Below are 25,602 nucleotides of genomic sequence, written 5' to 3' on the forward strand. Positions count from 1 at the left end.
TATCAATTCTAGAATTGATAAAAATCGTTAATGCTCTGATTCAGGAAGCACAATGAGCCCTAAAAGTACTGCAAATAAACTGAAGTTTTGTCTGTTCATATCAATCTACATGAGTAGGTACAACTTGACACAACAGCCAAGAAAAATAAAGGATTTTAAGAGCAACCAAGAGAAAAGACACCCTGCAGATAGACTGACAACAAACTTCTCAACAGCACCATAAAAGCCAGAAGATAATGGAAGAAATGTCTTTAAAATTAGGAGAAAAAATAACTGTCCACCTGGGATTCTCCACCAGCTAAGCTATCATTTAAGAGTGAAGGCTAAATAAATAAACTATTTGGCAAATAAAAAATTTCCTAATAGATTCTTAACTGAAAAAAATACTAAAAGATATATTGCAAAAAGAACAAGACTGAACCAGAAGGTAGGAGTGAAATGTTTGAAGGAATTATGCCCAAAGAAATTGGTAAAGTGTAGAACTCTAAGTGATCATTGACAGTGTAAAGCAGTAATAATAATGACTAATCAGATGGATATACAGACAAGATGACACTAAAATACTTGGTAACAATAACCTATAAGATGGAAGGGGTGTATGTAGTTGGTGATTGGAGTTAAAGCATTTATATATTGTTCACAAGAAGGGCAGAGATAAAGAGTTAACTTTAAACTCTGAAGAATACATGAAAATATTTTCAGTGTAAACAGTCCAAAGGCCAGAAAGGCAACATATAAGGTCTAAGCAGATACAAATAAAAACAGGAATAAAAAGTCAATCAAGACAAAGAGAATCATAGAACAAGCTGGAATAAGCACAAGTAAGATGATAGAAGTGAATTCCAAATATTCCAGTAATCACAATAAATATAAGTATATTAGACTCACTAGAGACTTTCAGATTTGATTTAAAAAATCCAGCTACGTGTTATTTATGAGGCACACCTAAAACACATCTAAAGATACTGAGAAAATCTGAAAGAAAAAGGGTGAAAAATATATCAGGCAAATGCTAGTTAAAAGAAAGCTGAATCCCATAAATGGAGTTTAGGTTGAAAAGTATTGTTATAAAGAAGGTCACCATATATTGATAAAAGGAACAATTGACTAGGAAAATGTGACAATTCTAAAACTATATGTAGCTGATAATATAGCCTCAATCTATATAAACAAAATTGAATAGGATTACAAAGAGAAACTGACAAATTCACAGTCATAGTGGGATATTTTAATGCATCTCTTTCAGTAACTGATAGATTGAGCAGATAAAAAATGAATAAGACTATCCTAGATTTGAACAATATAATGAGCAAATTGAAGCCAGTGGACATATAAAGAATCTTGAATCCACCAATTTGAGAATATATTTGAGAAAAACATATATGGAACATTTATAAACATAGAACAGATACTAGGCCACAAATAAAGTCTTAACATATGCTGGGAAATCAGTTTCAAAGAGACCAAGTTCTCTAATCACAATGCAGTTAAATTATAAATCAGTAACAAAACCATAACAGCATGCAGGTGTTCAAGGGTGGCCTAAAAAAGGGCTCTACGTCTAAGAGGATACCACTCAGATCTTAGACACATTAAATTTTATGTGAGCATTGAGGCAAGAGGAGAGATTTGGAGCCCCATGGGTAAGTCCTAGAGCAGCTGGGATGGGCGCCCCTACATAAAGCTGCACCGGCTCACAGGGCTCTGCATACGCGGAGAACAGTGTACATGCACACAGTGCTGGTACACACATGTGTACATGGCTATGCCCTGTTCCAGCTACTCCCCAGGAACCTTTGAGATTCTTCTCTTGACTGCCCCCGGTTCTCAGATGTCTTAATTCTGACCTCTGCTAGATTCTGACCCTGACACAGTCACTTTATCCCCAGGAGCAAGGTGTGTGTAGGGTGTGTGCCTGTGTGGCATGGAGGTGTGTATGAGTGGCTGAGGGTGCATATGCACTCGTGCAGCCAGGGCTGTTGACTGCAGGGCTCTGAAAACTCATAGAGTTTTTCAGGTTTACAATCATATGTTAAGATATATGTGTGTTTGTATTGTGTGTGTGTTCTTTTTCTAATTCATGCAAAGGTACTGTGTGGGTTAATGGTGTACTTGCCATATTTGAAAATTGAAATATGCTTTTAAATAATTCATAGATCAAACGAGCTATTAGAGAATTTAGAAAAATGTTTAGAACAAAACAATTACAAAAATACTGCATTCCAAAATTTGAGATATGTAGCCACAGAGATATTGAGAAGAAAATTTATAGTCTTAAATTCTTCTGTTGGAAAAGAAGAAAAGCTAAATGAACTAAACAAGATGACTTAGGTTAAAATAAGAATAGAGTAGGGCCAGCTCTGTGGCCTAGTGGTTAAGGTCAGTGCGCTCCACTTTGGCAGCCCAAGTTTGGTTCTCGGGCACAGACCTACACCACTCATCAGCGGCCATGCTGTGGTGGCAGCCCCCAAACAAAATAGAGGAAGATGGGCACAGCTGTTAGCTCGAGGCCAATCTTCCTCAGCACACAAAAAAAGAATAACAGAGTAACCATACGAAAATTTAAAGGAAGGAAATAATAAAGATGAGAGCAGAAATTAATGAAATAGAAAACATAGATACAACAGATGATCAATACAAGCAAAAAGGGAGCTCTTTGATTAGACTAATAAAATTGCCAAAACTTCGGCAAGACTGATCAGGAGAAGCAGGGAAAAGGCAGAGATAAAGAATACCAGCAATGAAAAAGGAAACATAATTATAGTATATTAGGATTTAAAAATGAACAACTTTATGCCAGTAAATTTGAAATCTTGGACAATAGGGACAATTTTCTAGAAAAATGTACAATCAGAAAAAAGATGACTAGACTTAAGTGATTAAAAAATGGAGTCAGTTAAAAAACATTCCAGTTTTGTTTTTTGTGTATGTGTGAGGAAGATTGGCCCTGAGCTAACATCTGCCACCAAGCCTCCTCTTTTTCCTTGAGGAAGATTCTTCCTGAGCTAATATCTGCGGCAATCTTCCTTTATTTTGTATGTGGGATGCCACCACAGCATGGCCTGATGAGCAGTGTGTAGGTCTGCACCCGGGCTCCAAACCTGCAAATCCCAGGCTGCTGAAGCAGAGCGCACAAACTTAACCACTATGCCACCGGGCAGGCCTCCTATTCCAGTTTGAAAGATAACTTCCATTAGACGTTTAAGGAACAGGTTGAACTCTACTTTATGCAAACTAATACAGGGAATAGAAAAAAAGGGAACACTTCCCAACATACTTTGTGAGGCCCACAGAATCTTGATATCAACAGACAAGGGTGATGGGGAAAAGGAAAATTATAGGCCAGTTATGCTTCAAAGATGCAAAAATTCTGAATGAATAATGGTAAATTAATGCATTAAAAATAAAGCCTCATGACCGAGTGAAGATTTTCTTGAAATATAAGAGTGGTTTAAATATTAGGGCATCTATTTATGTCACCATGTTACCAGATTAAAGGAGAAAAAAACTTTTATTGTTATCTCAGCAGATGGAAAAGAAGCATAGTATATAATTCAACATCCATTTATGATAAATCTTGCCAAACTATGAATAGAAAGGAACTTCCTTAACTTGATAAAGGGTGTCCAGAAACCTCTAGGAAACATTACCTTAATGGTGAAATGCCAACAGTAATCCCTGTAAAATCATAAATACGACAAAAATGGCCATTATCCCTGCTTCTGTTCATTATGGTCCTGGAAGTCCTACTCAGTTCCGTAAGTTAGGAAGAAGAAATCAAAAGTACGAGGATTGGAAAGAAAAAGTAAAACTCTCACTTTTCATAGATGATGTGACTGCAGGTGAACTGAAGAGAATCTATCAATAGACACCTTTTTGTAACTTTTATAAAAGCAAGGATGCTGGATACAAATGAATAGCCAGAAATCATCTACCTTTAATATTTAGCTACAAATGATCATAAAATATATTTTTAAAATGTCATTTATTGTGGCAAAAAGAAATAAATCTAAGAAAAATGTGTGAGAACTTTATGGAGATAACCAGAAAATTTTATTAAACAACATTAAATAAGTGGAGACAGATCTCATATCCATGGATGAGGACCCAGCATAATAAAGACAGCTAATTCTCACAAAACAACCTATAAATTTAGTATAATTCCAATAAAAACCCTAGAATTTCTCTCCTGATTGTGATGGACTAGAAAATTTGAACCTATCCTACCACTTAAGTTAAAAAAAGAAAATGAACAAAATGTTTTCTGAAAACTTCTGAAAAGCATCAAAATGCTAACCAGATAGAGAAGAATTACCAGCTAAGGTCTGAGAGCACAGAACTGCGTGGGAGAGCCTAGCACTGAAGGCCGTTTTTGCCCTGGTTGCGTTTGCCTATCTGGAAGATGTGACTGAAGGGCTGAGCTGCAATTCTGGAAGATCCAGGAGGCTAGGGAGACAAAAGTCAGGATCTGGGGCCTACCAAGAGCAGAGACTGTGTCTGATACTGCACCCCTCCTCCCCCACTTTTGGTTGGGACCACAGAGTAAAGATAAGCCAGAAGTAAATTTGCCCTTACGTGCTCACAGCTCAGCATCAAGCCTTTGGTGGCTCAAGATAGGACGTTACAAGGCTCGTATGTTTAAGGTAACCGTGGATCACTAGTGCCTCCAGGTACCTGGCATAAAAACAAACAGAAAGCTCTTTGGAGGGAGAAAACATTTCATGCCTCAAATTTTTTCTACAAATAATTTTTTAATTAAAATATCCAATGTGCTAAGATAACCAGACATACAAGGAGGCAAGATACCATGAGTGAGAATGAGTAGAAAGAAAAGACAGAGGGTACAGACCGACAGGGTCTCCAGTTACTTGATTATGATCAGGAAAGGATACACAGGGGGCTTCTAAGGTACTTGTGATGTGCTGTTGTTGGACCTGGGTGCTGATTACATGAGTGTTCAGTCTACACAAATCCATTTATCTGCACACTTATGTTTTATCTACTTTTCTGCTTCTGTGTTATAGTTGACAATACAAAAGCCCTACAAAATTGAAAACAATCTAGCATTCCATTGACAGGGGGACAGATCAGTGAATTTTGGTATGTTCGTACAATAAAATATTATTAAGCTGTTTAGTTGAAAGAACTAGAGCTTCATGTATCCATAGGGACTAATTCCAAAAATACAATGTAGTGAAAAGTTCTAAGTTGCAGAAAAATATGCATGGTATGATACCATGATAGAAAGTTAAAAAACATGCAAAAATAGTATTATACATTATAAGGGAGGCATTTATGTAGTAAAAGTATAAAAACATGCAGAAAGTAATAAGCACCAGATTCAAAATAGTGGCTACTTCAGGGAGGGGAGAAAGGAAAGAGAGCACTATGTAGGGTAGCTTCAGCTGTTTCTGGATATTTGGTTTATTATAAAAAAGTATTAAATAAAGCAAAATGTTACAGTTTGACAAAGATAGGGGGTTGTACATAATATATTCCATCTCTCTATTTTTCTGTATGCTTAAAATAGCCCGTTTGAAAAGTAAGTTCCTTAGAGGATATGAGACCCTTTAAACAGTTGTACATATTTCTCTCCAACTCATTTTCTATTGAAAAAAACACTTTTAGATTTGTTTAATTTCTGTGGTTCTTGACACCTATCATTCCCTGCGAATAAGAAGCAAATTCTGTGGTTTTGGTATTTAAGAGACAGCCTATCTTTCTTTTATCCATTAGATTATGGGTTCTCAGTGCTTCAGTAAACTCGTTACACACACAAAATGCCTTTTTTATTTTTTCACTTTTAATTTTATTGCTTAAGGACAGTTCATTATGCATTTTTAAATACTGATTTTATTTCTGATCTTGGAATCTTTTGGAAGCTCTTTGACATAGATCTATTCTAATTGAATTTTTAGCGATTGTTTACCTTCTTGTATCTTGTTTTATTTAGGAGCGGGATAAATTCTACTTGTCTCGCAGTGTTGTTCTAGAACTTCTGCAGGCCCTGAAGCTCAAATCTCCTTTGCCAGATACAAACCTCCTTCTGCTTGTCCAGGTAGGCTTGTGCCTCATTTGCAATACTTTTCATGAGATCCACTTAGGTCTGGAAAAATTAAGGAAGGTGTGGGCATGTGCAGACATCACATCTCTCTGCCCAGAGTTGAGAAATAATATATCTTGTATGAGCCATCATCTAACTAACACTAGGCACTTGGCACTTCCACTGGCTGAAAAAGACAAAAAAGAAGTATTTATTTTGTTCCTACTGTGGAACTAGTTCTGTGAAGGACAAAAAAAAGAGGATGAAACAATAATTTCTGTCCTTGAGAAATTTACAGTCCAGGAGGTCAGAGGGTGGCTCATTAACAGCAACCAGAGCTGAGACAGGACTAAGGAAGCCAAAACTGGGGGACCAGGCTGAGGTCTGATGGCAGAGTCGCATGAGAATGAGTGAGTCGCCAAGTCTCTGTGAATGAAGGGGAAGTGAAGAGGCGGGTGGGCCCGGCCAGATACAGTCAAATGGCAGGATGTACTGAGTCCAGCCACGGTAGGAGGTGGGTGTGAAAGAGCCTGTACCCATGGAGCACTGGGGTCAGGGGGCGAGGTGGGGGCTTGCACTCATGCAAGGCAGACTCTGGAGAACTTGCAAAGATTGTCTTTTTGGTTGCAGGACTGCTTATAAGGGGCTGAAGCCCTCCATCCTGGTGTCTTTAGCTCATCATCTTAGACAGATGTACAGGTTTTGATCACACGAGACAGGCTATGACTAGTGCCCTGAGAGAGAGATGTCAACAAAGTCCTAGGGGGAAGTTGAGAGCAGGAGGCATCCCACCTCAGGTGCTGTCAAGTCAGGGAAGACTTCATGAAGGAAGTGGTATTCAAGCTGGGCCACAAAGGACTGGCGGGTGCAGGCAAAAGTCTTTGCATAGGGTTGTGGCCCGGCACCAGAGGCTGACTGGCTTCAAGCAATGAGGGGCAGCTTTGGCAGGAAGGTGGAGTAAATTTAGGGATAATGACATAAGGATGGGGTTGAGAAAAAGCAGCCTGGATCAGGTGTTAGCAGGGGATCAGGTAACCTGGGACTCTGTCTAGCACTTCAAGGGCTGAGGCTGGATTCAAAGACTTGGCCATGAGCTACAGCTGGATCAGGCATCATTCAGACTGCGTCTGTGCGGAGTGCCCAGAAACTGGGTCACAGCTCTTTCACCTCTCCCTGATGAGCATTAAGACCAGTCCCAGAGTCTGGACCTACAAGATTGGGGTTAGATGACTGAAGGAAAATGGGAGCTTGCTATCAAGGAACTAGGCAGGTTTCCCTGAATCTTAGGTGCCTTGGGTGCCATTTGGAGAGATGAGACAGAAGGGAACATTAATTGAGCACCTATTATGTGCTGGGCAATATGCTGGGTGCTTTACATATGCCCCTCACTTAATCCTTACAGCCGGGTGAGTATCTGGTTGTATCGCAGATGAGGAGGCTGAGGCTCAGCAGGGTTCAGTGACTTGCCCAAGATCACACAGCTGGCCTAAGTAGTGTCAGCATCTGACCACAGGGTCTATTTGGTATGGAGCACAGCCAGTCAGGCTCTTTCCATCACTTGCCTGGATTACCAGAATATCTCTTATCTTTTTGCTCTGTCTTCCTCTTTCTCCCCATTGATCCAGCCTTCTGGCGTGTGGCTGCCTAGAGGAATTTTGCTAAAAACTCTGCTTTTTATGAGATCATACCCTTCATCGAAAACCTACAGTGACCTTGTGGTACCTGATCTGCTGAAGTCTTCCTCTATCATTTGTCCATGTTTGACTTTTCAGCAGTATTTCCCACTATAGGTATTTCCTGACCTTCTGTCTTGGGCTAGGTTCTGGGGAGAGAGAAGTAAAAAGCTATGGGCCCGGTCCCGACAATGTGTTAACCACTGTGCTGAAAGTCTACAAGGGCTGTAAAGCACTAGGGAGGAGAGTGTGGCAGCTCAGCCCGGGAGACGGAGAAAGGCTTGCTAGGCCCTTATGAGCCCTGAGCTGGCCCAGGTGCTGGGGAAACAGAGGAGGAAGCCATGGCCCCTGCCTTCCGGGAGTTTACTGTCTGGTAGGTGAAGCCGACATGTGAACAGAAATTTCCAGCACGGTGTAATGGGTACAGTAGCAGAGGTGTATACTGAGTAAGGGAGTGGTATAGAAAAGGGACCATGTGGACCTTGAAGGATGATGCGCAGGAGTTTACCCGGGAGAAGAGGAGGAACACCACCAGTCATTTACCATTTAATATCCACTCCCTGGTCCCGTTTCTCCTCCACATGTACTACTGATCTTTAGGACCAAAATTGAGGTTTTTTTCAAAGGCTTGATATTTAATAAGAAGTTGGAACTTTCCATGAAGAATTGTCTTAGATTGTCCTCGAAGAGCTTTCCAGGGCACATTGAAGCTCTCTGAGAACTGTGATTGCTGGAAAATGATAGCAATGGATATGGGGAATGAGGTACTCAGAATGAAATGGCTCCATTGTACTAAGATGCTAGACAGCCCAAGAGGAAGACAGAAGCAAAATCATAGCCAGGAAATATCTGTGCTCCTAAGGAGAGGCAGACTGAATCTCTTCCAGTGGATTGCCATTGGCCAGCCTCTCCTACTCACACATCAGCAGCAACACCGCTTTTGAGTGCAAGCGACTTTGACACAAACTGACCATAAAGATTAATGGGATCCACGCTGGTTTGGAGGAGAGGACAGGTGAACTCAGCTTAGTGAGATGGTCCACAAGGGATTTAAGGCTAGCAGGTTGACAGTGTCTGGAAGTCACTTGTTTCTGATAGCGTCTTGGTTGGGGACCTGCCACCTCAAAACAGCCTGCGTTTCCAGGCCCTGAAGGTGCTTTCCTCGGGCATCAGAGAGTGTTCCTCTAATTTCCCTCAGTCTTGAGCAGAGCAGATCTGCATGACTGATCTTCTTGGGGTCTAGCACCCCACGCTGTGACTGCAGCAGGGGGCTGGTTTTCTATGAAGTACATTAGTCAACCATAATGAGCACTTGTCACAAGACAGCAAAAGAACACCGGCAGTTTAAATGGCCCAGTGCTTAAGGAAACCATGAAAACAGTGATTACTGCATCACAGCTAGGTAAATAAATAAAACAAATTAGCTTTAGGAAGAAAGAAAGCAAAAAGATAGATTCTTATGAATGTGTTTTTTGGATTCTCGTATACCATTTCAGATGAATACCATTTTCATCTTTCTAAAACAAATACACATTTGTGATTGAGCCATTAAGTTAAATTAAAAAATCAAGTTGTAGGGGCTGGCCTGGTGGTATCGTAGTTTACTTCGCGTGCTACGCTTTGGTGGCTTGGGGTTTGCGGGTTTGGATCCTGGGCATGAACCTACACACCACTCATCAAGCCGTGCTGTGGTGGTGTCCCACATATAAAATAGAGGAAGATTGGCACAGGTGTTAGCTCAGGGTGAATCTTCCTCACACACAAAAAAATCAAGTTGTAAAATTATTTAGGTTGGAGAGGTATTTTGGAGACATTTTGAGGTCATGCCCATGAGGAACATCTTTGTGAATAATGTTTCCACCTTCTTCAACAGAAAATGTTAAATGTCATGCCATTTTGAAGTAGTAATTTATCTTTATTCTATAAATTCTTAGAATAAACAATTTCCTTACTGAGAAAAAGAAAAGTGAGGTATACTTTAAAAAACAGAAGTAGTGTGCTTATCTGCCCTGGAGTTCCCGGCTAAGTCAAGGAGAGAAGTCCTCCATGAGGCCACTTGCAGGATGAGGGAGAAGCATCTTTTGTCTCTCTTTATGAATAGTGCATCTTTCTATAAGGTTTCCCAGTTCCTTTTCCTCTTGCCCTTGATTGCCTGGGTCCTGTTCTCTGGAGGATAGCAGAGGTGATAGCCTGCTCTTGGGTAGCTTCTCTTAGGCCAGAGAGTCTAGACCTGGAGTCAGAGAAAAGCTTTCCCCTTTACTGGTGGGGCACACCACTTCCTGGCGCCTGGAGGACCAGGCTCACAGTATGGACAGGTAGTGTGTCTGGGGCAGACAGTGACTTCCTTCACCTATTTCGGTGATCATCATCTGAAGGCAGTGAGGTTGGCTTTGTTTAACAGAAAACGCAACTTGGAAACAGAAAAGAAAGCAACAATTGGGAGGAAAAACTCCCCTGGTGATGCATCATGAATGACACTGGCCCTCTTAGTGAGAAGAGAGTCAGTGGCTCAAGCCTTGGATTTACCACTCATTCTTTCACCCGCAGGGAACCACCAGGGTGTTTCCTCTGCTGCCTCTCTAGTTAGTAACTTAGTAAATAGATGAGTTAGCAGAGAGGGAGCCATCTGTATTGTTCTGCTGGATAGACCGTACCTTTATTGTTTACCAAATACTCTGTCAATAAGATAGTCCCCTTAAAGAACAATGAAACACTTGCCCAAGGGATGTGGGGTCACCCAAGCTCTAAACTTTTCAAGGCAGTGACAGGTACCAATCTGTTTTTTAATTCTTAGAAATCCTTCCTGGAGGCCCGGCATCACAGGAAATCTTCCAGTCTGCTGTATTGTGGTTGTCCACACATGACTCCTATTATGTGTTTTTCCTTACATCTGAAGTCAGGTGGCCTTAAATGTTTAGGTGGATTTCTTTTTTTAAGAGAAAGCGGCATGGAGACAGGAAAGAATTTGCCAAATAGAAAAAATATGCCTTGCATTCTTCAGAATCTAAACTGTTGACCATCAGGTCGTAGTTCTTCTGCATTGGAACAGATGCCCCGTCTTATTGTTTTAATTCATATCTGTTGACGTTGTTGATTTCACTTACAACGGTTTCTCTTCTGCTGGTCTGCTGTGGATATTTTATGTGTAATAAGTTATTATAAATGTTCTGGAGATGAATTACAGCACAGTTTTCATAATAGAGTGGTAACTCATTAAAGGCCACCATTAAGCCTATATAAGCTCAAATCAAAATGAATTTCCCCAGCTCCTATTATGTGTCAAGAGTAGACATTCTGCTGATTTGCCTGTAACACTCCCACTGTGTGGGACATACCTGCATATTCAAGCTGCGAAAAATCATGTGGGTGAAAGGTTTTCTTTTAAAGACAGGTTAGTTGTGGGCTGGAGGACAAAGAAATGGCAGAGGTTTGGCTGTTGATTTTAATTCACAGTTACTATTGACGTGGGGTTGTTAATATTAGTCGAGTTAGTAATAACCTGATCACTCTCTGGGATGAGAGGTGGAGATATGATTTTAAGCATCATTTTGATAATGAATTTAGTAATGACACATAATGGATATTGCATTTCTATTGTGTTTTGTATTTATGTGGGAGTGCATATTTCAGTGGCATATTTCTATCCGAAAGTAGAGAATTCTTCCTTTTATAGCAGTCACCCTTTCCCCCTATGATTTTAGTTATGTCTTTGTATTTTGAACAATTCTATAAAATTAGAGTGGAGTTTTTCAGTTCATTGTTGGCAGCTATATAAAATGAAGGCAGAAAGGTTTATTAAGGTTTTAGTTGTACATATTATGTAAAAGTATACTGGATTAAAAGTCACTGATAAAAAATAAACAGATGATTTTAGAGGCTTATGTACTTCTGTACCCTCTAATATACGAGACTGTCCCAGGCACCTCCATAGCTTTGAGAGTGACTTTTGATTAATTCTGGCTGCTACGGTCATCTCTTCGTTCTCACAAATCAGACATTTGCCTTTGGCCTCATGTCTTGACACTATGTGGCTGACAACCTGCTTACATTGTGCTCCTCATTCCACTTTGCTGAGTATGGGAGGTGAGAATGGCCTCTGCTGAGGGGAGATACACACTTTTGAAGTTTTGTGTCTTCACAAATCTTGTCTTGCCCTCAAGGGCACAGTCAGGCCATGCAAGCATATTTCAGGGGCCCGAGGGTTTTACCCCATCCTTGCACAGGCAGCTCTGACTTCCGCAGAGCACCCCTGTTCTCTGTGCTCCCTTCCTCCCACTTGGATGCAGTTCCGTCTTCCCTTCTGGCCTCTCTTAGCTGTGCTCAGTTCTCTTGTAGAGAAATTAATTAAAATGTTGGTGTCCTGACAGAGGTTTTGGAACTTAGTTATAAGTAGTTTGTCTTAGACTGCAGACTCAGCATTTGAAAATACATTTTATGGGAAAACATGCAATATCTGCCAGAAGGTTGAGAGTGTTCCTTCTTTTCCAAAAAATAATCAAATTTGATATTTTCAAAATATATCAAATATTTTACTTTTTTGCTTAGAGCTTTTGGTCAGAGTTATAAGCGTTACTTTTTTTTTTAATCCTTTTTTATTTACTTTTCCTTATTTTAGAAATAAGTCTAAGGAGAGCAGACACAAGCATTCCTGAATAACACAATGAAAAATTTTAGGTATTGCCTGGATGTTACTAGCTGGTGCTTTCAGAGTTGTTAGCGAAATAGATTCTTGAGCCTTCTGTTACTGTATTTGAGGCAAATAGAAATGAGAGGATGTGAGTGTGGAGATATGTGTCCACTCCTGCCACGTGGTTGTCAGAGACAGCTCTGCTTGCTCTCCTCTCCCCCGCGGCTCAGTTAGCTGTACCGAAATACCTTTCACGAGGATACCGCGCTTGAAGACCTGCTCATGGCCCTGAACAGGAAGTCTAAGGGCTTCTGGCCGTCAGAAGGTCTTCGGCTTAGAGCTCTGCCTTGTTAACCCAAACCTGCTGCCTATTAATAATGCTTAGATTCTGACCCCTGGGTAGCCTGACATTATGCTGGTTCTGTTCCTCCTCAGGCCTCCTTGAGATTTTCTCAACTACCCCAACCCATATCGCTTCTCCCCAGTTCGACGGGGACAATGCCTGCCTGGCTGACCTACCTAACTTTTCTGTGCTCTTCCTGTGGGAGTGAAATGAACCGGAAGGAAGAGCAGTCAGTGTGGAAGCTTCTTTCAGAGCCTCTGAACTTGCACAGCAGCAGCTTTGGATCCCAAAGTTGTTGGGGCCACTGGCCAGAAGCCCGGAAAGGGAAATCAACCGAGAACTAATTGCTCATAGCAAACTCTACAGACATCGTGCTTATCTTTTTTCCTAAAACCATCAATAAATACTTGGGTGTTGCATTAAGCTGGAAACACCTGTAAAAATCTGTAATGAAGCAAATTAAATTGTAATCTGGCAAATCCAACCTCATCATGGTCTCGAGTGACAATTGATTAATCTTTTCATTTCACAAACTCTTGCTGAGCCCCTCCGAGGTGTCAGACACGAAGCTGGTGCTGTGGGTGAGATGCATCGAGTCTGCTCTTGGAAACCTCATAGCAGGTCGAGACAGAGACTCGTAGGTCATTACAGTCTAGCGTGACGGCTGTTACAGTGGAAGTGTGGTAAAAGTCCTAGGGGACAACAGACCAGGAGTGGGGGTCAGTATCGACACAGAGGATGTGTGTGAATGAAGCGGGAGGAGGAAGACCAGATGCCGAGGGGCCTTGGAGGGGAAGAAGCAGCTAGAATACTCACCCTGAGGTTGCTTGTTTTTCTCTTTTCCTTCTAAATCTATGACGTAATGATAGAAATCTGGAAAATCTATGAAAATTCAGTAACTGTCAAGAAGGGCTAAAGAATAAATAGGATAACTTCAGAATAAATCTGACAATTCTGACATCTTTCCTTTCTTGCTTGATTGAATGTACCATTTCAGTGCCACTCAGCTGTCTGGGAAAGTGAGAATCTGGGTGGTCATCTCAGCAGTGTGATTCTCAATTCCTGATAGGCAGGAGCTGCCATGATTGGCAAGCCCCGTACATCCAGAGCAGATTGTCACGAAAGTAAACACTAATGAATTGAAGCCAAGTTAGTAAAATTAGGAATTACTTATTACTGTCCAAGTGCTCTTAAAAATAATTCTCCTTTCAATTTCTTATTAGTTTATTTGTGCAGATGCTGGAACCAAACTCGCTGAGTCAACGATCCTGAGCAAGCAGATGATCGCTTCTCTACCTGGAGTAAGTCCTGAATCAACTGCCTGCATTTTATATTTCTTCTCATTTCCGCATTTAGCAAAGAGGTATTTTTGGCGTGTGTCCTGGTTCACTTTTGATAGAACAGATGCCGTAAAATCGAAAACAGATTTAACATCATTTAAAAGAGCACTAGTGAAAATTCAAATTCATCTCTGCCCCTGGAAACTTTTAATTCCAGGAAACATGAGTAAAATTGAAGCAGCCAGTTAAGGAGAGGAAAGAAATGACCAGACATACAGCACAGATTGGATTAAAGTGCAATTTTTCCAGAATCAATTTTCTTACACTGGCTCCCTTTAACCAATTTAACTACAGCCAGAAAGAAATAAGCCTTGTAATACCTTGTTTTCCTTTATAATATTTCCTCTGAAAATTTTTTATATTTCCATTATTATCAACTAGTGGACTATTGGTGAAATATGTTAAGATTCTTGTAGACAGGGTTGATGATGAGAAACCACAATAACTTATTGATAGCAAGGTTATTGCAACAAACTCAGAAACTTCAGCGATATTGTTAATTGAAACACGTTATTTAAATTTTCAGTAGAGAAATATTTTTAAAAAGACAAAGGAACACTTATAATCCCCTGTCCCAAAATAAGAAATCTATTGTATTAGAAAACTTTTTCATGTTTGGATCTTTTCGGTATCCTAATTAGCTTAGTCCCATATTATTGGAAATTTATATACTATCCAGTTTCTTTGCTAGTATAGAATAGCATATAGTATTGTATATATATATTCTTAGAAAGATCATCTTCATGTTTATTTTGATATCCTTGGGATAAATTCCTTAGTCAAAGGATAGGAATGTCTTAATAATATGTATTCCTAATGTTGCTTTCTAAGAAGATTTTATTAATGTGTTTATAAGTATACCACTTTTCCCCACAACACCAAACATTATTTTAATTTTTTTTTCACATGGAGAAATAGTATGAGAGAGGAAAGATAAAATCATTCAACCCAGAGATAATTTTACTGCTACCATATTAATGTATTTTGTTTCTCCTTTTTCTGTGTGTATTGTTTAAACATAGTTGAAACCATAATAATAAATGCAGCTTTGGCTTCATAAGTCATAGCATTTGCCCCAAAGTGACATAACCTTGTGTGAATACACCATGGAATAGTGGTTAGAATGTGGGTTTTAGACTCATACCTGAGTTTGAGGCCTGACATTTTCTAGCTGTGTGATGAGGAAAGTTATTTAACCCATGATCTTTGGTTTGTGTCATCTGTAGGTGGGAATGTGACAGGGGCTAATGTCTAGGTTGAGGGTTGAAAGAAATAAGGCACGTACAGCATGTTAGCGTGGTGCCAGATAGATAGTGAGTGCTGAGTAAAAATCATACTAACTAGTAAACTATTAACTAGTAGCTAGTTACTAGTTAAACTATTAAAAATATTAACTAGTAAAAATCACACTAACGGAGAGGAGGAGGGACAGGACACATGTTTCAGGGCACAAACTTACAATGAGGAGTAAATAAGCCCTAGAGATGTAATGCATAGTACAATGACTATAGACAACAATATTGCATCATAATCATCAAACTTGATGAGAGACTGGAACTTAATTATTTCAACTACTAAAAAGAAAGGATAATTATGTAACATGATAGAGGTGCTAATTATGGCTACAGTGGCAATCATGTTACAATATGTAAATGTATCAAGTTAACATGCTGTACGCCTTAAATTTACACAATGTTGTATGTCAAATATATGTCAATAAAATAATAAAATAAAATGCACCTAACAGGTAAAAGAAATAATATTAACAGATGTTACTGGGATATTTTGGTTGTTTACAATATTCTGCAATTGTAACTAATATGTGATAAACATCTTCATGCTTAAATCTTTGTTCTTATTTTCGACTATTTCTTTATAATAGATTTCTGGGAGTAAAATTACTAGACTATAGTTTTTTTTAAGGGTTCTTGATAATAGTTAAGGTCATGCAAGACGCTATGACATGAAATCACAATTCTCAGCCACTTAGCACAAAAAAGTTATTATTGTGAAGTTGAAATGGGTATTCTGATTAGTAGAGGGAGGGGGCTTCCCCATGAATGCTTAGGGACGAGGTTTCTTCTGTTGTATGCAGTCCTCTGCAATCAGCTGGTGGGTGGGGAAAGAGAAGGAAATATGGTACAGGGAAGGTTTCCATGGGTCAAGTCTAAAAGTCGTGCATATTTCTTCTACCCGAGTTCCATTGGCTAGAACTCAGTCACATGGCCACACCTAACTGCCAAAGAGGATGGGAAGTATGGTCCAGTTGTGTGGCAAAGAAGAAGAGAAATGAATCTGTGAGTAGCTAGCTAGTCTCTGCCGTACACTTAAGGTTTCCTTATTATTTAATTCTTTAAAACTCAATATTTGCTACCTATGTGATAGCTAAAAAATAATATCCCTAATATATAAAGTTTTATTGAAATCAACAAGTAAAAGGCAAACATTCCAATAACAAGGAAAACCCCACAATCATTTGTAGGATCTACACGTAGAACCCTTTCCCATGACCGATAAGCCATTCAGAATAAACCTTTTACCCTCACTGGCAATCAGTAAACTGTAAATTAATGCAAAATATAAAAATAATAAAACAGGGGCTGGTCCAGCGCCGCAGCGGTTAAGTGCGCACATTCTGCTTCAGCGGCCCGGGGTTCACCGGTTCAGATCATGGGTGTGGACATGGCACCGCTTGGCGAGCCATGCTGTGGCAGGCGTCCCATGTATAAAGTAGAGGAAGATGGGTATGGATGTTAGCTCAGGGCCAGTCTTCCTCAGCAAAAAGTGGAGTTTGGCAGCAGATGTTAGCTCAGGGCTGATCTTCCTCAAATAAATAAATAAATAAAATAAAAAATATAATAATTAAAATCAGCTATCAAGTCAGCAGGTTTTTCTTAATGATTAAACTTATTGATGATGAAGTGAAGCAGGCATTCTTATAAGCTACTAGTGGTAGTGAAAAATGGTACAGCCTTGCTGAGGAGCAGTTTGACAATCAACTTCTAGGAGTATGTTTGAGAAAATAATTAAACATGCACGTAAAGAATTACATGCAAATGTACTTATTAAAGCAGCATTTAAAAAAGTAAAAATATGGGAACAAAATTAATGTCCAACGTTAGGGTATTGTTTAAATAAAATAACAAATATCTATAAGACAAACTACCAAATCTACCACGTTTGGTAGATGTGGCTGCCAAATCAAGTTTTCAAAGAATATTTAATTAATTGACAAATGCTCATGATGGATTTAATTAAAAAACAGGTTAGAAAAAATTATCTCAATCTTATAAAAAGTTATATGTATGCGTACATGTTATATACATTCAAAAAAATTTGGAAGGAAATGTTACCAGTGGCTGTCTCACAGGTGCAAGACAGGAATTAGGATTATGGTGATTTTTCTCTTCTTTTTATTAATTTGTAGTTTCCAAGTTTTCTACATTGAATGTTTGTTACTTTTAAGATCTAAGAAATCTAACTTTAAAATCAGATATAAGGTTTGAGGAAGAATTGGATATGATTTGCTTCGTTTCGTGTTTTTGGGGTTGGAGTATGTTTTCAACTCCTTTATCACTAGTTTTCCTACTGAAATAAATGTAGGCCTTCTGAAACAAGTGGAACTTGACTCTTAATGTTTTTTGTTTTTTTTAAAGAATACACCTAAGGTTATACTTATGTTTTGCAAAATGAAAAAAAAGGGATTGGAAATTACGTGCTTTTTTTATAGTGTAGATGGCTCACTAAGATTATCCTGCCTGTAAAGTGTATCTTAAGGCTTTTATTAGATGTAGTTGCTGTCTCTAGAGCAGAAGTAACTGGGTAATAGCAAATTCTTTGCTCTCACTTTTTGAAATTCAAACTTAAAAGACAAATATTGAATAATGCTCCTAGTAATTATTTTCTGTGACATTTGCCTGGTTGAAATGGTATAAAATATTGCCTATGAAAGAAACAAATCCCTTTCAAGAAATTTAAGAACTGAGTATATGCTCCTATTTGCATGACATGTGAAAGGTCAGAGAAAATGGAATAAATCGGGGGGAAATCCTTTCTTGCACTGAAGGATTAATATTCCAAAAGCAGGAACACAATAACCTTTTATAATTCCTTCACTTGATTTAAATTAGAAGAAGAAAACCTTAGAACGTATGAAATGCTTGGAAAACACTCTGACAGAACTGCCAATGACCTTATTTTACTGTTTGTTATCCTGTCAGAGGAACTGACAGGCATAACATTCTAGAAGAGATAGAAGGTGATATAGTTCAGTGCTGTGCAGATTTACATGAATATGGGAAAATGAGAGCCACTGGGTGAGCTTGTTAAGTATATAATGTTCCAGATTTTCCTAAAGAAAGCTAAGAAAGGCCTGAGCATAGTATTCAGATGGCTTCAAAGACGGCTTGCTTTTTGATCCACATTATACGCAGCCTGATGTGTGGGTTCTCTCATACAGCTTTGATGTTGCAGCCTGTTTGTTCATTTTCCTTTTCTTTGCTTATAATCCTAAATTCACTGCATTGCCCTCAGAGAACAGGTTTTTGCCATTTAATAACCTGAAACACAAGTTTGCTTTCTTTTCCTTTAAAACTTCCCAAACACACTGCCGGTGTGTGGGGAAGATCGTCATTTCGTTTCTTTATTTATTCCTAGCAAGAGTGCAACAATAATGCATTTATCTATTTAATAGTGCACCAACTATGTGTAAGAAATTAAGTTGTAAGTGACTTGACCGAATATAGGAATTTTGACTCTTTCAGCAACCACGATATTTGTTCATATACTTTTTATTTTTGGATAGAGGGAGATTCAAGATGCTGGTGGTAGAATTTGCTGGCACACATTTTATGTGTATCTAAGACTTCCTAGAGTGATAAGGTGTTACTGGAGTTTTAGGGTGATTCATGTCTTAAAGACTCTGATACTAATGGCTTTACATAGGTTAAATCTTTATATACAAACTAGTTTAAAAACAAGCAAACAAAAATCAGTTAAATCACCCAGTGGAGAAAAGCAGGTAAACCCTGTCTCCTATGGGCTGTCCCTGTTTCTTTGCTCTCACCACAAACCTTTTGTCAAATTTTGTCCAAACTGTGGGCAGACAATCACAGACCATGCTGAGAGTATGGAGTGAGTCAGAAATCCAGAAAATGAACCAACTCATTAGTGAGCAGCGTGAAATCAGAGTGAGACAATCAGTGCAGTCAGGGCAGAAATGGAGGCCGTGACTCACGGAGCGCACCCAGCGGTGTCCCTGTGTTTCAGTGTGGGACGGCAGCGATGGAGTGTGTGCGGCAGTACATCAACGAGGTGCTGGATTTCATGGCGGACATGCACACGCTGACCAAACTGAAGGTGAGAGGCCTTCCATCCACTCGGCTCTGCTCGGCTCTTAGGTTAACAAACACAGGAATGTTGGCAGAGAATTAAGCGACCATGTGAGAGTTTACTGTTGCCTGAGGAGGCACCTGTGGCCCTGGGGAATGAGCCCATGTCTTGGGACTCTGAAGAGCTGGGTGTCCTCTCTGCAAGAGGGACAGGGTATTGACATGGCATCAGCTATGTGCATAGCTTTGCTTTTGCCACTCAGTTCTCACAGTGCCCCTGCTGGGGCGTTATCCCCATTTTGCAAATGTAGAAACCGAGGCTGGGCTGGTGCAGCGATTTGCTCAGTCACACTCCTACTAAATGACGGAGTCAGGGTAGCCCTAAGACTAGTGAGCCCCGAGCCATTCCCGTTCCACTATGCCACTTGGCGTCATTCATCTGCCTCGAGCCTCAGTTTACTCATTTGCAAAACAAGTCTTATAAACCTGCCTTTGCTGACGGGGACAAAGTTTGAGTGAGGTAACGTTTGTGAAGAGACTTTTGTAAACTTTAGTTTGTATGAAATGTGTAAACACACAATGCCAACATAAGCCATTTATGATTTTCACCTGCATCAAAGCTATCAAAATCCCTGTGAAGTTGTTGAGCTTATGGGTTGTTTTCCAGGGTGGGGTGAATTGCTGATGCGGGTTGCCTTCCCTGCTGTTAGCCGACCAGGGAGCTATACGACTGATAGTCTGAGAGATCTGAGGAAGGCCCTGGACAAACGTGGCCCAACAGCCAGCCAGATTGCAATCCGACACTAAAAATGACTGCTTTTTGATAAACAGGACCTAGTCATCCCACAAGTTCATCAGCTAAAATACGGTCCCTCATCACCCAACTCAGTGTCCAGACTCTGCTCAGATGACCCCAGTGTTTCTTGGGATGGGGATAGATTGGTGAATGCCAGGTGTAAAGTAGAACCCAAATTTAAACTGATGATTTCTCACAACGTCTAAATCCCGTTGCTTTTCAGTAAGCTCTCCTGGTGTTTGATTATGCATTGGTTACTGATCGCTGAATCTGGCTGCCCACACTTAAACGCCTTTGATGTATAAAGAAGAGGAAACATTATTACCTACACATTTTTAGCCTGTTTTATAGCCACTCTCAAAATACAGAGAAAAATAGTAAGAAGGACTCAGGAGGATCAAAAGGTTGGGGACTACAGATGTAATCCAACCCTCTGATTTTACGCATTAGGAAACAGATCAGAAAGGTCCAGTGTCAAGTGACTTATGTAAGACCAAAGGACTGATTAGGACAGAACTGCATCTAGAACCTAGGTCTCAACGTCCAGTTCAGCACTCTTTCTGCTAAGCCACACTGAGCAAAGAAATTCTTCTAAATTAATTCAACACATATGTGTGGAGCACCTATAATGTGCTTGGCACTGTTCTAGGCTTTTAGGGATGCAGTGATGAGCAAAAACAGACTCAGTAACTGCCCTCATTTAGTTTATAGTCTGGCATTGGAGGCCAATTTTAATGAAAATTTCATACAGACTAAAGTAAAATTGTGACTTTCCTAATTGCTATGAAGAAGGGCTTCTAATAAGATGATATGACCTAGCCAGGAAGGTCAGAGAAGGCTTCCTGGAGGAAGTGATACTTAGCTAAAATCTGAATAATGAATAGCAGTTAATTGGGTGAAGAGAGGCAGGAACAATTTCAGGCAGAGAGAACAGCATGAGCCAAGACCAGTAATGGGAGAGAACAGCGTAGCTGGGACCATAAGGTTGAAGGATAAGGTGCAGAGGTCTGCAGTAGCTAGATCATTCCAGGCTTTTTAGGCCATACTAAGGAGTTTTTTTTCCTTTATCCTAAGAACAATGGGAAGCTGTTGAAGGAGTTTAAATGGGTTCTATACAAACCCATGTACAAATGGGTTTGTAATATACAAACATATGTATGTATGTATGTTAAATGGGAGTGGTGATAGGTGTGGAAATGCACCTGATCTCTTTAAAGAGTGGCCTGGAATGTCTCCAAGGGACTCTGTCAAAGTCACAAAATGCCATTTGGTTTTGTAGAGCCACATGAAGACATGTTCTCAACCTCTGCATGAAGATACCTTTGGTGGGCACCTCAAAGTCGGACTGGCTCAGATTGCAGCCATGGAAATCTCCCGGGGCAACCACAGAGATAACAAAGCTGTGATCCGCTATCTGCCTTGGCTCTATCATCCCCCTTCTGCGATGCAACAAGGGTAAGACCCTTATTATTCCAGCAATGGGGGTAAATATGACAAGAAACGCCCTGAGTTCCTGGGGCTCTGCAAGAGCTAGTGAATGCATTGAAGATGCATGGGAGTGGACCGTGATTGGCTGGGAAGATGGGAATCGGGACCCATCTCCGTACTTACTTGCTGACCTAACAGCGTTTTTGAATGTGAGCACTTCATAGCACGCTGCCAATAAAAGACACTTGCCCTCATACAAAAACCCCAGTCTCCCTGATAGATGATGAAACCTTGGAGCTTTGAACTGACACTTTAACTCTTAACTTCAATTAGTTAAATAAATTGATAAGTATTTACGGAACACTTACATAGCTTCTGCCTTCAAGGAGCTTAGATTGTAGCTGGAACAAAATTTATAGCAGAGGTGAAATAGATGAAATAGAGAGCAAGGAGGGGTGAGCCCCTGATCCTGCCTGTAAGGGAGGCTAAGAAGAGAGAAGTGCGCATAGGCTAGTTTATCTGGGAATTCAGAGAAGGCTTAAGCGTCCCATTCTGCATGGTCAGCTTGCTGGTTAGAGGAAGGATTTGGAGTGGGGGATGAGGAGGGCAGGAGGAGAAAATTATTGGCAAGCAGGAAAATGGATGGCTGTGTGTTGTATCTGCTCTGTTCCCTCCCCAATTCCCTCCCCTCTAGTGGGGACGTCAAACTTTCTAATGAGAGGAAAGGAGTTTAGAAAGAGAAGCCAGTTAGAGAGGCAACCATGTGGAAGAATGACATTGAATCCTGTATCACCAAAGGCTGCTCTTTGCTCAAGAAGCTAAGATCCAGGATTAGAGTGGGAAACAAGAAAAACAGATACATCATTCTGTTGGCAGCCAGTCACCTTCATGTTTTATTTTATGTAATTGCCTACAAGACCACACCTTTAATCCCTTCCATCAGTAAGCATTTGTTGAGCACACAACGAAACAGAGAACATAAAATCGTCTTTTAACACTTCCTTCTCTAACAGACCTAAAGAATTCATCGAGTGTGTCTCCCACATCCGTCTGTTGTCCTGGCTGCTTCTGGGTTCTCTCACTCACAATGCAGTGTGTCCAAATGCCTCCTCTCCGTGCCTGCCCATACCTCTGGATGCAGGTTCCCACATTGCAGACCATCTTATTGTTATCCTGATTGGATTTCCAGAGCAATCAAAGGTAAGTGATCTCTGCAAGATTAAGGCCATGTGCATCGAAATTGCTAATGGATTCCCTTATCAGCCAATTATGTTTCTTCTGAGAAGAAAATGCATCTTATCACTTGCCCTCCTGTAGATGTTAGGAAAGCAACTTTGTGCTAATGCCTTATTTAAAGTTGTTTAAATTCCCAGACTATCTTTTCTTCCCCCAAATTGTTTTTCCATTTACTTTTATGAAGATAAATTATGGAGGCAAGCAAGAGTTAGCTTCCTAGGCATTTCTATCTCAAAATAATGAACAGAAATAAAAGGCTAGAAATATAATGAAAATTCTATGCTCAGTCTTTAGAACCGAGTATGAAGTGGAGGAAAATTTATGCTCCATCTAATACTTCATGTACTATCTTTCCAACTCACATCTCTGGAGATATATGAAGATACCAAATGAGAATAAGAAGGCCAGTTGGGAATTCACTAAAGTACACATTGGAATCACCTACACAGAGGAGCTTTATAAATTGTAGAGACAGATAATGTACTTAAAGGGAATAAAGTAAACCCAAGGCAGGCATCAGTCATGAGCCTGTACAAGCAAACTCGACACACTGATACTAATCGGCTACAGGGAGCCAAGGGCCCTTCACAGAGCTTGGACTAGTTCTGGGAGGTCACTGGGGGTTTGGGAACAGCTGGGTTTAGTCCAGGGCAGGCTGACTCAGCGAAAAAATAGAGCACCCGTCCAAATGACCTGAATGATGTTTGCAACAGCAATTAAGCAGTCGGTTTCTGATATTTCGACCTAGACCTGTGTTTGATTCCTAACGATGGTACTTTGTGATTTTATGACCTTGAAAATATTACTTACCCTCTCTGGACTCCAGTTTTTCACCTGTAAAATGGATGAGGGGATGGTTTGAGAATTATGGAGGTGATCTGTGAAAAGTCTTCAGCGTGGTGTCTGGGATATCGTAGGTGCTCACTCAATCCGGCTTACTCCTGGTGGGAATACTGTCTTTGCCACTGCTCCTTCTACTGCTACTACTAGTGTAGTTGTTAAGTTCTGGGCAGCGGGTTCGTGAATATCACCTCAGTGACTCCTAACTACAACTCTTTGAGAAGGGTACTATTATCCCCATGTTACAGATGAGGAAACACCAAAATGGTAGAATGACTGTCCTTCCTAATTTAGTTTAGGGATGGGAATGTCAGTTCCATTAAAGAGCAGAGGGTGGGTAGATTTATCCTGTAGATGAAGGTGCCTTCTGTTCGAAAAGCTGCTTTGTTCTCTAAGCACACCCCCACTGACCCAGTGGAGAGCGGATTATTTTAAGGTGACGAATCACAAGTCTGTAGCTTGGAGATAACTCCTTCAGCCTTGATCACTTCAGTTAGATGTGCTTTGGCTGTGCCCCTTGGAAGGTCAAAGCCATGTGGGGGGGTCTCCATGGACCACCACAGCCCACCAGATGTAACGGCCCCCTGTTTTCCTCTTTTTCAGACCTCTGTGCTGCACATGTGTTCCCTCTTCCACGCATTTATCTTTGCTCAGCTCTGGACCGTATATTGTGAACAAAGTGCCGTAGCTACAAACCTCCAAAGTCAGAATGAGTTCAGCTTCACAGCGATACTGACGGCACTCGAGTTTTGGAGTAGGGTGACACCCAGCATCCTTCAGCTGATGGCGCATAACAAAGTGGTGAGTTCGTGAATAAGTTTGCCCTCTCGGATAGAATCTCAAAATGTATAAACCACTCCCAGTTCTCACGTTACCTGTTTTTAAAGATCTCAGTTGGAATATTATATAAATGGGTTGGTGAATTTTTACATTATAAATGGGATGTTCTACTTGCATATTAATTTTGATGAAAAACAAAGCAAACAAGTAAATTCAGTAAAATCAATTTTTGTTTTCTCTGCCTAGTGCTAAAGGAAATTTATACAAAACTTCTACCTTTAAGGGTTGTTTGTGCTATAAAGTCACAGAGTTAAGAGGAAGATTCATGTTATTTTTGAGTTCCAAGGCAATTTGAAAAAACCCTAGCCAATTAGGTCACCTTTCTATGCTGTTTGGGAGCAGACCAACCACACATGTTCATTCTACATGGGGCTCAAAACCTATAAAGAGCCTCACCTTTGTGAGTTGCTCTCTGAAGACCTGAGCTCCCCAGTCGTCAAATCCAGTTCCATTTTCATGTGGATGGCTCACCAAGAGAGGGGCTGCTCTAAACCTCATTGGAAAGCCTCTAGGGTGTGGTTAGCATGAGCCCACTTCGTGGAACAAGCTTGAATTGGTCCTCATGGACTCGAGATCGGAAGGTGTACAGAAGGAGCTGCCAAGGGAATCCTTTGGGTCAGTTTGTTCCTTTGGAGGAGGATTCTCAGCTGGGAATGTGGCAGCCAGTGTCTTGGTTACAGGGACTCTGTCAGTCGAATTCTTGTCTGTGAGGCCAAAGGACCTGGAAAAACACCATAGTGATGATTCCAGTGAGCCCAGAAACCCAACAGTGCACGGTCCACAGAAGGCATTCTGGAAACAATTTTTGGTTGATTGAATATTAGTCTAAGAAACATTTTCTTTTAGCTCTAATTGGAAAGGGGATTTTATATTTCCTTTAGTGAAGCACTTTCTTTTCTTTAGAGAAGCAGATGTTAGGAGGCAATTCTGTATGGAGAGAGATGTTTTAGTTCAATTTAAAGGAAATTTATGTGAACGTGTCAGGGTGCACCAGCGGTTCTGACTGCTGCAGAGATCATTCTGTTTGTTGGACCCTAGAGTCTGGGGCTGAAGGAGAACTTGGAGATCAAGCTTTCCATCCTGTTATGCTACAGATGATGAAACCG

The 25,602-nt window shown here is 40.4% G+C and overlaps 1 protein-coding gene across 14 annotated transcripts in view; it reads left to right on the forward strand.

Annotated features, from left to right (window-relative positions):
• UNC79 (unc-79 homolog, NALCN channel complex subunit) overlaps positions 1 to 25,602 on the forward strand; it is a 244,827-nt gene that overhangs the window by 204,414 nt on the left and 14,811 nt on the right. For 8 of the 14 annotated variants that reach the window (XM_070514220.1, XM_044774252.2, XM_044774247.2 and 5 more), the window contains 7 exons: positions 5,954 to 6,058; positions 13,910 to 13,987; positions 16,225 to 16,323; positions 19,295 to 19,384; positions 21,432 to 21,607; positions 22,594 to 22,780; positions 24,260 to 24,457. In XM_070514220.1, coding sequence (XP_070370321.1) covers positions 5,954 to 6,058; positions 13,910 to 13,987; positions 16,225 to 16,323; positions 19,295 to 19,384; positions 21,432 to 21,607; positions 22,594 to 22,780; positions 24,260 to 24,457 — 933 coding nt within the window. The remainder of the gene's footprint in view (positions 1 to 5,953; positions 6,059 to 13,909; positions 13,988 to 16,224; positions 16,324 to 19,294; positions 19,385 to 21,431; positions 21,608 to 22,593; positions 22,781 to 24,259; positions 24,458 to 25,602) is intronic. The other 6 variants (XM_044774249.2, XM_070514221.1, XM_044774253.2 and 3 more) reach the window with 1 other exon arrangement.

This window comes from Equus asinus, chromosome 7, assembly GCF_041296235.1.
Source record: "Equus asinus isolate D_3611 breed Donkey chromosome 7, EquAss-T2T_v2, whole genome shotgun sequence".
NCBI classification, from domain to species: domain Eukaryota; kingdom Metazoa; phylum Chordata; class Mammalia; order Perissodactyla; family Equidae; genus Equus; species Equus asinus.